Here is a 16,681-nt window from a genome sequence, read left to right on the forward strand (position 1 = left end):
TTCAGCGCCGGTCTTCCCAGTACAAGAGACAGGGACACACTGGAGTGAGTTCAATGCAGGGCCATAAAGATGACTGAGAGACTGGAGCACGCGTCATCCAAGGAGAGGCTGAGAGAGCTGGGACTGTTCACCCTGGAGAAATGAAGGCTCAGGGGGATCTTATCTATGGGTATAAATACCTGATGTGAGAGTTTACAGAAGACAGAGACAGGCTCTTCTCAGTAGTGCTCGGTGACAGGACAAGAGGTGACGAGCACAAATTAAAGCACATGAAACTCCATGTGAACACAAGACGAGACTTTTTTTACTGTGCAGGTGCCCAAACACTAGAACAGGTTACCCAGAGATGTTGTGGAGTCTCCATCTTTGGAGGTGTTCAAAATTTGACTAGACGCAACTCTGGGCAGCCTGCTTTAAGCGACCTTGCTTTGAGCAGGGGGTTGAATTGGATGGTCTCAAGTGGTGCCATCCAGCCTCAACTGTTCTGTGATCCTGTGAGATCAATCTCTGCTTGATGCAGGTCAACCAAGGACTGACATGAACAATTTCACCGTTCCCTATTTCATTTATATTGCTCCTTTAATTAGATAAATAGAAAAGGATCATTCCGTTTTCTTGGTTAAGAATCACATCAAAAAGCTGCTATCTTTCTCATATTAAACTATTGTTTAGCTAAATACGTTCAAACAGTCAATTAATTTCTGTGCTCCAAAACTCAAAAGGAATTAAAGAACTGACGAAGTGTTTTAAAGACAACGTACTTTCCACAAGCCAGGTCTCACAGGAGTGATATCGGAGATACCAGATCACTCACAGAGGACATGTCCCTTCAGATTACAACGGCCTGACAAAGGCAGCGTTATACACATTCTTAATTCTTTAATGTATAAAGCAGATAACTCACACACAAAACCAATGAAGTACAGTAAGACCCAACAGCTGTGTGAGAGTTAAACACATGCTTCTGGGGAAGATATTTCCAAGTTTGCTCAAAGTTCTCAAGCAGCTGCTGACACATAGTGGTAATTCAGAGAAGGAAACTTTTGTTCTTAATGATCCAGGCTCAACTCCCTCAAAAACCATGCTAGAAATTAAACCTATGCTTACAACTCAGCCTGTTCTGAACTCTGCTTTGCTGAGATATGCCTCAGTACGCTTCCTGGCACTTCTCATTTTTGCAAAGACAGATGTGGGCTGTGCAGTGGAGCAGGGTGCCTCTGTGCTCCCCACTGCACCCGGAACAGCTGCATTACAGCTGCATAGTCTTTTACCACAAGAGGAGAGGAAACAGCCAAATGCCGCTTTCGAGAATGGGATTGCATCCCTATCTTTTACAGGAAAGACGCTAGGCTACTTGCAGTAAACTATGCAACCACAGAAAAATAGAGAATTTGCTATAAATAAATGAATATATACAGCTTAGCCAAGAAATACAGAAATATTGCAAAACATGTAAAACTTTTTCTTCAAACCTTTTTAAACAAAGCACCCCAGTTTCTTGGCAAACACTGAAGTTTTCCCTTTCTGCATTTAAGAGAAGACCTAAGATGCTTAACTCGAGTTCTTCAAGGAAAGTATGAATCACATTGCTTTAATATAAAATCAACTCCCAATTTCCTGGCTTCATGGGGAAAAATCAAATATTCATGTTTCTCTTTAATACATGGATAAATTAAGCCATAAGAACCAGCATAAAGACTGTAATGGAAAAAAAAAACAAAACAAAAAGGGACACGGTTCAGGACTAATAGCTGTCATCCCTGCAGATCCCTGTGCTGCCGCTGACATGAGAGAGTGAGGCCACGGAGTACAGCTCAGTGTCACAACGATCAATCAGTTTATGCCCAGAAGCGATACAGCTCAGAGCATCTCTGTTCCTACCAGAGTTAGTCCATAATCTAATCAGTCTGGTACAAAAATCAAGAGATGCTAGTGAATTTTAAAAATGACAAACAGAACTCAAAAGACAAATGTGCTGTGATGCAGCATTGACATCACTGTTGACATGTATGTTTCATCGTTACTCATCAGCATGGTCCTTTCTCTGCCATTGCAAATGTGCAACATTCTCAGATTATGAAACTGTAAATACAGTGGTAGATGCAAAAAGCCTGCTTTTCACTGATATTTTCATGTTCCTGTTCATAGGATGCGTGCCCATAAAGATATTAATCTCACATATGTAAAGTTTTAGAACTTCAAGTGTTCAACACACTTGGCAGAAATATTCTAATGTCAAGGTTTATGGTACATTTAAATCCAGAAAGTGAGAATCTTTTCTCTTAAAAAAATATCCTTCGCATATGACAGTAGATACTCTGCTCACCCACTCTCTCCTAGGTAATGGCACCAAGGTCTGTGAATTCATTCTTCATCTACCCTGGAGTAAATGAAAGGAAAAGCAGGTCCTTGTGGTATATTCAACTAACGAGTTCAGGCCTATTGAAATCAACAGTTATTTCACTCAAAAACTTAACTATGAATATGGCAAAGAACATTGGAATTTCAATGAGGGTTTGTTATGTTGTTTTTCACATAGCTTCTATTAATTCTTCAATGACTTTTTAAATGTGCCCAGAAATTGAATGAATATAGGGTTCAAAAGGGAATGTTCATTTTATACAGACTTTCAGAAAATTATTCTTACATTTTTCTCCACAAATGGAAATGCTGTTCATGACCTGAAGGCTTTCATTAAGGATCATAAATAGAACATTTCCTATTCGAGTGGAACTAAAATTCCTAATGACACAATGATGTTTTATACTTTCCCTCTTTCAATATGTACTGTTGAATCATGTCTGAAAAGCAACAATATAATCCTTATAAATGTGAAATAACTTTCCTCCATTTAAAAGGAAAGCTGAATAGAAAAATGATGCTTTATTTCTAGCTTTTGTCACCACTATTCCTTTGCAGTTTCAGTCTCTCACATCTCTACTGTAAGTTATACTGTCACTGACAGCAGTTGTTGCAACAACATATTCAGCAATAAAAATTGTTTAGAAATAATGAATTCTTTTTAAAGATTCTTAAAACAAAATGAATTTGTATTATATGCTTTCTAAATTAGAAAATCCGTTACACCTACGAACTTAAAAAAATAAAAGAAATTAAAACTTGCTTTTTAAAAAGCCCTATTATACTGTACTTACACTGGACTTTGTTCAAGTATCTGTGAAATCTTGAAGAAGATAATTTCCTAGGATTGTAATGATATGCAGCTGAGAGAGAACTTCATTGTTAAATTGCATAGCCCAGTATAAACACCTGAAACAGTGAAAAAGTAATTATTGAGAGGCAATTCTGCATTTTATGTACACTAAAATATTCACTTCAAATTTATTAAAACCTAAAATATCAAAACCTGAAAGGTTCCAGTACCCTCACATTAACTTCAACCCAGACTAAACTCTGTGTGGTTGTATCTTTACACCCATAGAGCATATGAAATTCTCCTACATGTAAGAGCTGTAGTGAAACTTTCTTCCTGAACAAAGTAGGCGCCTGCCATAGCCATTAAAAAAGGAAAATCACAAGCTTTGTCATAGTGCCCCGAGTGCAGGGAAAAGCACCCTGACCCTCTACACAGAAGGCAGTCACAGTACAGCGCCCTGTGTGCTCCGAAGCCTTTACCAGACTTACTTATCACTGATCATCCTGCAACGGGTGGGATGGACACCTCCTTCTGCAAATATCCAGTGAAAATACGCTGTCTCCAGTGCTGCCCACCAAACTCTACAGTCTGAGAGTCCATCACAATCCTGAGCACCTCAAAGCTTTGGTACTTCAAGCATACAGCTTTGTATGTTGTGCTTTCTCTCCCCTCAGGACAGCTCTGAGTCTGGGAATAGTTAATTACCTTCATATTTGTCTGAAGTTGGAGCCCTGGCTCATTCTTTCCTAGAGATTAAAATTATTTAGTTGTCAGTTCTATTCATCTCCATATTGACAACAAATTTGTTGTGCCTGCTGAGGCGTGCACCATTCATGAAGTACTCCAGCCTGTGAGGTACTTGGCTCAACCGAGAAAACAATTCACAGAGCACAACGAGAAACAGCACCGCTCATTCACGTACATCAAAGTGATTTTGTTTTCTCATAGGGAATGAATCAATCATAACAAACTCAGTCTCACCTCAGTTTTAGTTCAATTAAGTATCTTTAGGGGAAAATACATGATCAAACACAGAAACAACACCGTATCTGGGGACTGTTGACGGACACCATGTATTTATTCAGGCTACTGGGCCTCTTTTAATGTTTTATTAACTTTGCATTGGTGACGATTTTGTGTCTAGAATCCGAATTACTGGATTAGCACAAATCAGCTGGAATCTTCCCTAGATTTGCACATCCTGCCAGCTTTCCGCACTCTTCTGAAGCAAGATCTCCTTCTCTGTCAAACTCTGTAGACAAGTAATATTTCTTGGCCCTCATGGCCTTGGATTCTGAGAAAAATACTGTCCTGATACTAATTTTGGACACTTACCCTGAGGGATTTTGAATCTCTCCTACCAAAAATCTGTGGTTACTTTCTGTGACACCGTTTTGCTCACCTTGCCTGGCTCACTTTGAGATACAACTCAGGAGTCAATACTGCTCCCACACGACCTTTCTAGAACTCTCCTGGCATGTTAGCATTATTCGTGTTTAGTTTATAGAGAAATAAGTTAGATAAAATTAATGAAAGTACTTTAGTACTATGCACACATATCTCACTGAACTCAACAGGAAACAAAATTAAGTTCCTGACAGGACTGCATTCTATAAAACAATTCATCAAAAATTCCACCTTAACTCAAGGTGTGTGTGCAAGATCTGAGTAACTTACAAAGTCTCTGATGAGTTTCCCTCTGGCAAACTCAGACAAAACCAAACACCTTTTCCTTACAGTTGTGCAGGATGGAGGATTGCAAGGTCGCTGCTTGAACACTTTTTCAACCTAATATGTAGATTTCAAAGAGAAAATTCAGCTGGGAATTCAAAAGCAGAAGTGCAGAGGCTCTGGGACATTCCTGGATTTAATGGGAAAAAGTCCTTTACAGTTCCTGGAAACATATTTCCGCTCTTACTGGAGTAAATTCAGAGTGGGGAAAAAAACCCTACGAAAAACAAACCACAAACCAGTCCTTTGCCAGCATGCACAATCATGGTTACTACATACAGAACCTGTCAGTTCTGCAGTGCTTAGTGTTACAAGGCATGCTACCTCTCCGCAACCTTAAAGCACGCCTACGTCTGTTGCTTCAGGGTATATTAGAAGATAATCAGTCACTAGTCACTTTTGTTTCAAGCGGAATGCTAATATGAAGAAATTGAGACACTGCCATTAGCTGTGTGGTGCAATGAGATGCTTTCAGAACACATCGTTCCAGAAGAACCACTCGACTGAGCTGACTGCGAGGGCTTGCAGAGCACACTCATCTTCAAGCGAGACACGGCTTCTCATGACATCTTGTGGCAGCGTGACAAGCCGACAGGGGTTTTGTTTCCACAAGTAATTTATGATGTTGCAAAACAGTGATATTACAGAAAACCAAACACACAACAAAATGCACCAACTTAAAATCAAATTAAGATGAACAGACTAGCAACAATTTTTTAAGTCAGAAAAACTACCCATAAAAGATTTAAAGACACAAAGTATAGAATTATAAGAGCATTATTTTAAAGTAAGAAAATCAAGTCAGAAAACTGAAATGAGTTCAGTTTGAAGCAATCCAAACTGCATGTGAGCTACAGATTTAAAGACAGGTATGTATTATTAATACTGTATTCTTAGCTATTCTAATTAGAAAATCAGAATCTCCTTTTCAAATTGTGGCTTGCAGGGATAGATTAGCTACAGAAGGGAAAAGCTGCATTGTCCAGAAACTTAATTACAATTAGGATAATTTATGCTGATTTTATGTTGCATGTAACTGAAGAAATATCAAAACAGCAAATTTTATTTCCCATTTGTTTTCAAATTGTGTACTGAGAAAAAAATCTTTTAATTATACGTGAAATAACATAAATTGTGGCTCAATACTGTCCTAATTGAAAAACACGAGTCCTAGAGGAATTAATAAATGGCCCACCTTGAAAAGGGAATCAGAAGTACCTCTAATTAAATAAAATTAAACCCAACAAAATTACTTAAGATAGTGTCTTATTTTCAAAAATATACTCATCCTCAAGGCCCTCAAGAAAGTTGTTTTCCCAATCATTAACTGAGTAATGCCTAATTCCCAGTACTTTTTGATGGAAGGTATTTCAGTTTCTCTCTATGCAACTTGGCGTCTGAAATCCTGACTCAGCCCCTCATACAGCCCCTGGAACAGTGGTAGATTTTCCTGTCAGGGCAGAAGCAACTGGTTTTGTGTAGACTTTGTTTGAGGATAACAGAACAAAACCAAACCAGGTTTTACATAGTAAGAGATGAGCACTGGAGAACAAAGAGAAAGCTCCTGGGAGGAACATTTAACCAGAACTGCTGCTCTTCCTGAACAGTCAAGAAAGGGTTTTCAAAAGAAAACATCTGCTGTAGCACCTTCAAGGCAATAAAATCCTACACGAGGAATAACTCTCATTTGGCCTTCGAATGTGGAAAAAAAATAATTAAAAACTACATTTCATTCAGGTCACGCACTCTTAGATTACTGCTTCTGCCAAATTTAGCCACAGCACAAAGGTGCAGTGAGCAACCAAGATCTCTATTCTGCAGAGGGATTCATGTGAAAAGCCATTCCATGCAGTCCTGTTGCCATTGAGAAGCACCCTCTGGAAATCCAGGCAAATCTTCTTCTGGGAAGAAAATGAAAGAGGAAAGATTTAAACATAGTCTTTACTCAACTGTCCCCTAGCTGTAAAATGGCACAGCAGTACCATCAGACTAGTTGAAGACATAAGCAAGGATGCCTGCAACTGCATTGGAAGGTATTAATATGAAGCAAATAACATCAGTCCTGCATGGAGAGGATTCATTCCACTAGATCCCTACTTTGTTACAATACTATGTAATACTATCATAACATACTATGTTATTATTATTTTGTAAAAATATTTTAAAAGATTCGATCTATATCCTGCAAGCATTGCAGCAACCATCTTCGCCATGTCAGAATATAAAAGTACACTAATTTTGTAGCCACTAGAGGGAGCCATCTGGCATTTTACTTGTGCGGCTCCTCAAGTATTTGAAACTCAAATTTCATGGCTCTGCTAAAGGGAAAGATTATTTGTTTCAGATCTAAACATACTAACTAGTAAGTGTTGCAAAGAAGAGTCTGGCTACCTATTTATCTTTTTTTTTTTTTTCCCTCAATTCTGTAAAGAACCCTAATAGACATTCAAATAACCTTCAGGTAGAAAATAATAACCTTAGAGAATATTACCTCACTGAAGCAAAGTACATCTTCGTCTTCGAAAGCAGGCTGAAAAGCAGAGTGGCAGGAAGATAATTTTCATAAACTGTGGAAACCGCACACAAGAATGGATTTCTCCTGCTTTTGGAAAGCAGTTTCTGAAGGTCAGCAAACTTTCTTCTTCATGTGACTTCGTCTTCAACTGACAGGGATGTAATATAACCTTTCTACCTTTGCAGTACAGACATTGAAGTTATATGCTCTTAACATACAAATACTGTATCTTTATGGATTCTCCATAGATAGATCATTTTCCCAGAAATTAGAAGGGAACATGGAAGACTCTGCTCAATCCTGACCCACAATGTGCTATAGAAACTAAAACGTGAAGCATTAAGAAAGTAGGACCTGCAGAAGACCTCTCTGGGTCAAGCTTAGAGTAAATTATGTATGTAGATTATAATGAAAGACTTTTGTGATCTGTTTTTCTCTCAAATTCTGCTTTCTAGAACTGATCATGACTAGTTATGTCTATAATGGTACACTATACCAGGAACTTCAGATGCCTGAAGTGCACAGTCCTAACTTCATGTGTACATATCCCTTATGGACTGTACAAGGCTCTACAACAGACAAGATCATGAAAAAGAGATGAAGCAGTAACAGAGATAACACCTGCCAGTCACAAGCTGGGACTCAACACTGGTCTTAGTCAGACAAGGGCAGGGAGGCCTCCTCCCCTGAGCCATGAGAAACTTTTACACCATCTAGTTATCCCAAAAGGGAGAGCAGAGGAGTTGTGTGCATTACTACAGAGCAGCTCTGAGTATATGCAATCCCTTGGGCAAACTCTTATTTGCATAGGAACAGGCAGGAAACATACGAAAGCAGACAATTAATAAATTAGGCCATTACTTCCCAAACATGATAGACATTTTGAAGCCCAGGACACCTCTCTCTGCAGTCTTCACCAATTTTTTGGTACTTCGCCTGTAGACATATCAGGCCCTACGCTAACCTAAAAGTATCAAATATACTCAGATAGGAGCAGAAATCCCAGAGACTGCAAAGAAAAATGTCCACTCCAATTCTTCTTCATTTATATGCTGTAGCGTAAGGAACAACTTGTGCTTTAGAAACTCAAATGGACAACAGTTTATTAGATGTGCAGTCCCTGTGGCCTGCTTTCTTTTGACTAGTATTATCTTTGACTGTACAGATGAAAGCCTCTGTACAAACCCTGTCAATTTTAGTAGAGTTCTTTATCAATTTTTATCTTCACAAGCAGCCTAATCGGACAAGATATGGAAGATCAGGTGCTGGATATTAGCTTAAATACCTTAATCATTTTGTCTTTCAGAATCATCTATGTAGAAAGAACACCTGCGTAGCAAGAACACATTAACATCAACGGTGGTTGCACTCGCATCAACCTAAGAGGGAACTTTGCTGCTGCACAGGGTAGTAACCTGACTAATATAAGAGCACCTTGAAACTAGCCCACAGGGGTACACTGGTAACTGGGATTATTTTGTCAGTCATTAAAAATGAAGGTCTTTAATGCTCCAATTTACACTCTACAGATTTTGCACTGTACAAAGCATACACTGATAGAAAGACTCAAACGCTGTGAATACAAACCTTATTTGCAGCTCTGGGTGCCAAAGAGAGGCATGTATATCAACCCACCATGAGCACGCACGAGTGTGAGGGAGAGGATGAAGCTCTTGCTGCCTTGATTTGTAACAGCCTCTCTTCCACGAAGGCACATCTAAGCTTCCACCCATATTCTTACAATTCCATAAAAGTACCTAATTATGATGAACAAGTATTTAGAAGAGCTAATACAGAGCTTAAACTTCTATGGTAGAACTGGCATGTCAAAAAAACCACAAGAGATACTACACTTCCAAGAGAACCTTATCACGATGAATTGGCATGTAAGAGAGCTAAAACAGCCCCCCAGTGAAGTTTTAAAGACTTAATTCAGTTACTTTTGTAAAGCACTAACTTCAGCAGAGCCATGTCTGATTTTGATTAGGGAAGGCAAAAATCAAACCACGTTCAAGCAACCTCCTCTATATGCACTTCTGAGATACTAAGACTTCACATAATGCATCATGTGCTTTTAAATCCCACTTTGATTGAAACCTCTCTCAAAATAGAAAATCTCACTTTAAAACAAAATCTTTCCATACACATTGCACCTATCCAGCAAAAGACAGTGACAGTTGCCAGGGTTCAAGTGAAAAAAAAAAAAAAAAAACAAACAACTTATCTTCACGTCCATTTCATTTGAGAATGACTGCCTTGCAGCACTTACAATAAAAAGAAAAAAAAATATATTTAAAGCTCATTTTTATAAGCAAGTGCACTTTGAAAACTACTTGTTACACACCAAGGACTTTCACATCCACTTCAATATCAGTAAATAATTCAATTTCTGTTCTGTAATCCAAAAAGTACCAGAATTAAGAGCATTTAACCAAATGTCTTTCAGCATACAGTTAAATACTGATCAAGCCTGAAAGTCCAGTTAAAGGGAAGGAATAGTCACTCTCTCCATCCTAAAAGACACTAGAACAAAGGATGTGGAAAAGAGTCTTAAATATAGCTCCTTTCTCTCACCGATTCTGTTAAAAAAAAATAAAAAAAACCCACAACCCAATCCATTTTAATGTTGTAGCTTTATTTGAAAATGACTTTGATTTTTGGTAACACAATTTTTTATACAAAATTGATACAATGAAAAAAACTTCAGAGGTTTCCTAGAGCAGATTACAGGCTGTAAACTCATAATTAAATGTACTATATATAAAAAGGTAACTTTGTTCAAAGTCTTGTTTGCACACCAGCACCAAGTGATCCTGAAAATCTAGTTTTACTTTATGTGCCAAAAAAAACGAAGCCCACCCAACACCTTGCTTCCTAATTAAGCAAAGCCTCATAGTAGTTGTTCCACCTCACTGTATTTCCAGTTTGTGACAAAGCATACACCAGAAGCACAACGAGATTTCCAACAATATTTTCAGTGAGTAAACATCAACTTTTACATACCTGGTACTTTATAAAGTTTTTTTAAGGAGTCACGGACAACTAGGTATTTGGGCAATATTTTATGAATTACCATTTCCAAAGAACTCAGAGGTCCATTAAAAAAAATAAATCCAAAGCCCTGCAACAGTTCCTTTTAAACTATTTCATTTCAGCAGATCAATTTCACAGATCTTAGCATCACTTATTATTTTTATCCCTATACGTGCAGTACATCAAAATCCCACCATATAAATTAGCAGCATTAATAAGATCCAGGGGGCGTGAGGGGAATCTACACAGTCCTGCAATTCTTTTACCTTTCTTACCACATGCTCAGTAGAAAGTAAGGCTCCTCCCAAGACCCAGCTTTTTTTTATTTTTAGCTTTGTCTGAAATCAGGTTTCTCAAATAGAAAATCTATTTTGAAAAAAAAAAAAAAATTCTCATTATACATACAATTCTTCAAACGGCCCATTTTTGGGGCTTACTGTAAAGCTTGGCTTCATCCCACCCTTGTAGGCACAGGAAAGATATTGTTCCTCAAATATTAAGGCTGTAGAGAGCTACGAGACGGGAGCAAAATACTACTACTCCAACCGTGAAAATAACTGCTACTACAATCCTTACACTTGCTGTTCTCCGTACCCCACAAAGCAAAATGGTTCTGAACCATGCAATGTCGTGCAATCACATTATACTTTGTAGAAGATCACAAGGGTCTGTTCTGCTCTGCCAGGCTTGCTTCTCACTTTATGATTTTTGGGCTCAATCTGACTTGTCTTATTGTGGCCACTCACGTAGCTGTGCTAGGAACAGCCTCAGTGTAAAAGTACAGTAATCCAGAAACCCCAGAAAATCTGCAATTACGTTTTCCCTAGAAACTTAAAAATTTCCCTAGAAATCCCACTTCCTTTTTGGGTTCTTTGACTTTTTCTTTCATCTCTGAAATATACACTAATCCTCATAAATCACCACTCTCCACCCTGTGATACCAATGTAAACTAAATCCAGTGACAGAATAATCAAGTCTTGCCAGTGAAAAAAAGCACCATAGTGTTGAAACTTTGTTCCTTTTAGTAGAGTTACAGCAGCATTTAGAGACCAAAGTCTCACTCCTACTATTGCTTAAAACCTCGCTCCCAAGTCCTCTATATTAATGTACCCTGCAATGCTTTGGATCTGGGTATTAAAACAGAAGAGATATTGAACATACTATGTGATCACAGGAACATGGATAGTAGTTTCTGTGAAATTCTGGCTACGTAAATTTGTGTGCAACAGACCTACTTTGTGCCTCGCGACATTTACAATGCAGATTTAGTTCTCCCGTGAGGCTGATGAGTCATTCACTATTCACTGGCATTGAACAGTTTTGCCATAGCCACCTCTTCCAGCATCATAGTCTTGCCGATATTCATCTCGGACCTTATGAAGGAGGGAAAAAGGGAAGCCCAGTGAAGACAGAGAAAAACAATTTCTCAAAAACTATCACACCATCAGAATATAGTCAAACTGAGTTCATAACATGTAAGTGGCCTCAAAGAGCTGGCTGACAAAACAGAAGGCAAAGTGCATCATGCAGAACCCCAGAACACAGCATAAACTAACTTCCTTTCTAATAACGTCCAAGGGAACTCTTCAAACAAGACAATGTGAGGATGGCTAGCCTCATGCTTCAGCAGTAAAAGCATCTGTTATCTTCCCAGCTTCAGGTAAGCTAAGTGCTGTCCTTTGTGTTCTTAACAGCCTTATATTTTCTGGGCTTATTTATAAGCATTATCTGCTTAAAAAGGTAAGTCACTGAAAGTACTATCAGTGAAACATACGAAAAAGTTACTTATTCTTAGCAGATATCATCATTGATAAGATGTCTTACAGATTAATGTACAGTGGTATCTTATATAATAACTCTTAAATTGCTATTTCTGAAGTTGTTCTGAGTGTGTTCATTCAAAAAGCAATTCATTTGGCAAAGTCACCAGTCCCTTAATAACTAGGCTGTACAACAACATACCTGGCCCCCTGATCTTCCACGACCATACTGTCTACCCTCCTTAAATCCTGCATCCCAGTCTGTCCTTATGATCCTGTCATCAAGTCTGGTTCCATTGATGTATCGCATTGCATTTTCAGCATCTCCTCTTGCATAATACCTTAAGAATAGGTTAGTGAAAAAAACCCCTAGGCTTCTATTTTCAACACATGGAAAAAAGAACAATATCAAATGGGATACAAAACCAAGTATTTGCTTGAATCACGTTCCTGCTTGATTCCTTCTAAAAGCAACTGTTTCCAAGAAGCTATGTGAGCTAAGAAAACTGCTAGTGAAGCAGAGTAACATGCAGGAATGAAAGCATATTAAAAACGCATCTATTAGATCAAGTTCTTTAACCACGCTCACCCTTAAAAGCATAAAGCTCTATTACTAAAGAAAGAATGAGAAGCCCCATGCATGCTCCATTCATGCTGCAAATTTTCACCATTTTGGTGTGTTTGCTGGAACCAGAAACCATGACTTTCAAAGAGATTTGCATGCAATGAGGTCAACATGTGACAGGGACGCAAGATACCAACAGAAACTTTACGTGTATGCTTGTATGAAAAGAAACATCTCTTTACTCGGGCACCGAGAATACGCTTTTACTGCGGAGACCAACTATCTAAAAAGTGTCTGGCTTAAAGCATCAGAGTGAAAGCAATCCTCACTCGACGTGCAGTCGAGTTGCCCTCTCTCGCCCAGGGCTCCCACAGACACTTTAGCAACCGAATAATTTTATCCTCGGATAATTTTCCCGTGACTCAGAGCCTGCATTTCAGCTCACCCACGCCCTGACCGCTCCTGCCCACCGCTGCGGCAGCCTAAGGGCGGCACAACCAGCCGCCGCCCTAGCGCAGGGTCCGCTCCCCCCGCCCGGCTCCACGGCCCGCGGCGCAGCCGGCCCGGGCTCGCTGAAGGATACTCCACGAAGCAGAAGCCGCATGCGGTTTTCTTCACTTTGTCCAGCCCCATGATGACCTTCTTGATGTCGCCGCTCTTGCCGAAGAGCTCGTGGATCTGCTCCTCCGTGGTGTAGAAGGAGAGGTTCCCCACGTACAGCGTACAGCTCTTCCTCAGCAGCCGCTCCTGGTCGTATCGCGTCCCCTGAGCCGCAACGACAGCGTTACCCTCACGGCGGGCCCGCAACCGGGTCTGGGCCCGGACATAGCCCAGGCAAACCGCGCGGCCCCCGTCACCAGCAGCAGCGGCACCCCGCTCACCCGAAAGTGCTGGTCCCGGTATTGACTGAGATCCGCGTAGGAATCACTGCGCAGGATGCTCAGCGTCCCGCCGGCAGACATGGCGGCACGACCGTCCCTCAGCGCCTTCCCGCCCCTCAGCACGTCGCCGGGCGGGCAGCCAATGGCGAAGCGGGACGAAGCTCTCGCGAGAGCAGGCGGGGCACGGACCGGCGCCGCCCCGCCCCCTTGCGCCCGCTCTCGCGAGAACAGCAACGGCCACGGCCCCCCCTTGCACTAGCTCTCGCGAGAGCGGGCGCAGGGTGGCGCTGAGGTGAGCGGTGTTCTCGCGAGAGTTGGCGCAGGATGGTGCTGAAGGGGTCGCTGTTCTCGCGAGAGTTGGCGCAGGATGGTGCTGAGGCGGGTGCTCTTCGCTCTCCTCAGCAACCCGCGGCTGATCGAGAAGCTCTCCGAGTCGCGGCCCATCCGCGCCGCCGCCCGCCTGACCGCCGCCGCCATCACCCGCGGGCAGCTCAGCGCCCGCCAGGCGACGCGGAGTTTTGCCCCACGTTTGCTCCGCCTGCGCGACACCTTCCTCAGAGAGCTCAAGGACGGAGCCCGGGCGAAGGGCTGGCCCGGGCCCCGAGGGCCCGGTCGAGGCGGCCGACCCGGAGGAGGGCCCTGATCGCCGCGACGAGAGGGAGGTAGCTGCGGAGCCGCGGCAGGCGCAGGATGCCGCCAAGGAGAAGGAAACGGCCACCGCTTCCCTGCGCCGAGCGCAGGAGGACGAGTGCGTTAGAACCGGCGGGTGAACGGGCCCCGAGGCCTCGGTGACGGGCTGCTGGTGACAGCCGGACCCTATCAGCCTCTCCTGAACCGGGCACGGTGCACTGCTGTTGGGACCCCAGTGTTGCCCCCCGGCCTACGTAATGCAGAACGTGAGCTGTGGACTGACAGTTTTTCCATAGCGTATAGCCATGAGTGGTTCCTGAGTCCAGGCATGAAAACGTGAAGCATGCTGCTTATTGGTATGATGGACTTTCATTTCATAGTCAGTTTACACTTTCCACCGTACTCAAGAACATGCAGAAGGCAGACTCACATTAAACATCATCCAGAATACTGTCAAGATCATCAGTTTAACTGCTTGATAAGAAACTCGAAATAAAAACAAATTTCTCACTGGAGTTCCTTTAACAATGTCTGTCTATACAACAGTAGTGTTCTACATTTGATACAATTTTGATACAGAAAGAGCTCTAAATGTTGATGATGATGTTGATGGATAGGATAATAATCCATTTTACAGGTAGGTAAAAGAGATTCAGTAGCACACCTCAAGTCTATGGTAGCAAGAAGGGTTGGGGGAAAAAATGACCAATAGAGCTATCCTAACTATAAATATGGAAAAAGATGTATCCATCATATGTAGTGCACTGCACTGGGGTGGTTTACTTAAGTTGCTGTATCTAACAACATATGAGACAAGTAGACGTTAAGCTTCCTTCATAGCATGTTTCACTGTTTAGTCCAGCTGACTAGGTGCTTGGTAACTGGGGAGGATGATTTCCATTCTGTGTATCACCCCAGGTGAAAAGAACCTTGCAAATGATCTGAGATACAGTTTCTGGCATTGCTGATAAAATTACACTTCCCACCAACAAAGACTTAGGTGTGCATGGATGGAAAAACTGCATCTATGATGTAAATGATAAAAGGTCTAGCTGGCAAGACAAAAGCAGTGTATTTTCAGTCTGAGTTAGCATTTGTAGTCCAGGTTCTCTATCACAGGTTACCTGGCTAGCAGTAGAGCTGTCATTGTGCCATCAGAATGGTGCTCCATCACATCCTTGAAGAGTTTCAAGATCTACCCCGCTGAGATTGCCAGAGGTGATAAGTTTTATGAAAATAATTTTCAAAATGTAAGCTGTTTAAGAAAGCTAAAAATAGTAAGCAGGACATGGAGTACCAGCTCTGGCACATGGCTGTCATCCCAATGTAAGAGAACAAAAAGGAAATTAACTTGGAGAATACACTTGGTGTCACGATGCTTTCATAACTCCTTTCACTATTTTGTGAGTCACCAGTACAAACATACATGCACCCCTGTCTTCCCCTACCTCCCCCCAAAACATACACCTTTAATTTACAGGCTTGTCAGTAATGAGGGATGTGAGATGAACATGTAGGGGAGACTTAACACAAAATGTTTTACAAGAGAGCAAGAACTATGTTACTTAAAAATCTAGCTCATGTGTATAATTTGGAAGATAGAGGCAAATCCTACACACAGGGAATTTTCCTAGCATCCCTCTAGAGCCTGGCATCAACCTATATTGTCTCTGTTAAAAAACTGGCTCATAAGACCTTACATAAAGCTGTGCGGATGAAGAACTGCAAAAAGCATTGCTGCCTTTGTGAGCAGAAAGAACTCAAGTGTCGGATTCATTTCATAGAGAGAGGCTTGACCTACACTGTATGTGCCAAATTAGTATCTCCCTCTGTGTCGCGATGTTTTGGATCCAGAAATTCATGCAGGCAAAACCGAAAATGGTTAGTTGGGTTATACTATTAAGCATATGCATCATTCTCAGCTGAAGCTCAGGATTATTTGTATCCTGCTTTAAAATCGGACTCTTCTCCATTTGAGAGCCAGGATGTGACCTGTCATTCTCACCAAGCTGATTTAACTGGGAGCCATTACTGAAGGGGAGGGGGGCGCAGGGGATGCGGCTCCTCCCTCGGATCCTCACACGCTTCCCTGCAGCAGAACTGGTGGATCTCTGACCCTGCGGTAAGCCAGTTCGGAGATACATCTGGTCAAACACACACAAAGCATCAAATCCCTGTGAGTTACCCATTTTCTGTCTGCAGGGCCTGCGCTGCACCGTTGCCAGTGCGGGAGCCACGACAGAGCGATGAAAGCTGTGAGATGCACAGCAGGAGCACGCAAGGGAAGGGCTGCCCCGTTTGCACGGCTCAACAACAGACGGGCTTAACGCTGTCAAAATGCGGCACTCTCAAGCTGCTGTATGTAATACATATGTAGTGTGTCCACAAGAATGGAACTGTAGCAAGGA

At 41.6% G+C, this 16,681-nt stretch overlaps 2 protein-coding genes and 1 long non-coding RNA gene across 3 annotated transcripts; 1 reads left to right on the plus strand and 2 right to left on the minus strand.

Annotated features, from left to right (window-relative positions):
- Nucleotides 1–1,685: 1,685 nt before the first annotated feature.
- On the minus strand, nt 1,686–5,546 carry LOC128911213 (uncharacterized). The gene is made up of 4 exons (XR_008467032.1): nt 4,835–5,546; nt 3,646–3,903; nt 3,156–3,270; nt 1,686–2,380 (listed from the first exon to the last, which is right to left on the minus strand). It is a non-coding gene; the product is annotated as an uncharacterized LOC128911213 (long non-coding RNA).
- A 4,475-nt stretch (nt 5,547–10,021) lies between these two features.
- NCBP2 (nuclear cap binding protein subunit 2) lies at nt 10,022–13,770 on the minus strand. Its single transcript, XM_054205657.1, has 4 exons — nt 13,644–13,770; nt 13,346–13,527; nt 12,400–12,538; nt 10,022–11,810 (listed from the first exon to the last, which is right to left on the minus strand). Exons 1-4 carry the CDS (start codon nt 13,722–13,724, stop codon nt 11,739–11,741), a joined length of 474 nt encoding a protein of 157 aa, XP_054061632.1. The 5' UTR covers nt 13,725–13,770; the 3' UTR covers nt 10,022–11,738.
- Nucleotides 13,771–13,970: 200 nt separating this feature from the next.
- NCBP2AS2 (NCBP2 antisense 2 (head to head)) lies at nt 13,971–14,788 on the plus strand. The gene has a single exon (XM_054207046.1). It carries the CDS (start codon nt 14,011–14,013, stop codon nt 14,284–14,286), a length of 276 nt encoding a protein of 91 aa, XP_054063021.1. The 5' UTR covers nt 13,971–14,010; the 3' UTR covers nt 14,287–14,788.
- Nucleotides 14,789–16,681: the final 1,893 nt, after the last annotated feature.

This window comes from Rissa tridactyla, chromosome 6 (genome assembly GCF_028500815.1).
Source record: "Rissa tridactyla isolate bRisTri1 chromosome 6, bRisTri1.patW.cur.20221130, whole genome shotgun sequence".
In the NCBI taxonomy this organism is placed as follows: domain Eukaryota; kingdom Metazoa; phylum Chordata; class Aves; order Charadriiformes; family Laridae; genus Rissa; species Rissa tridactyla.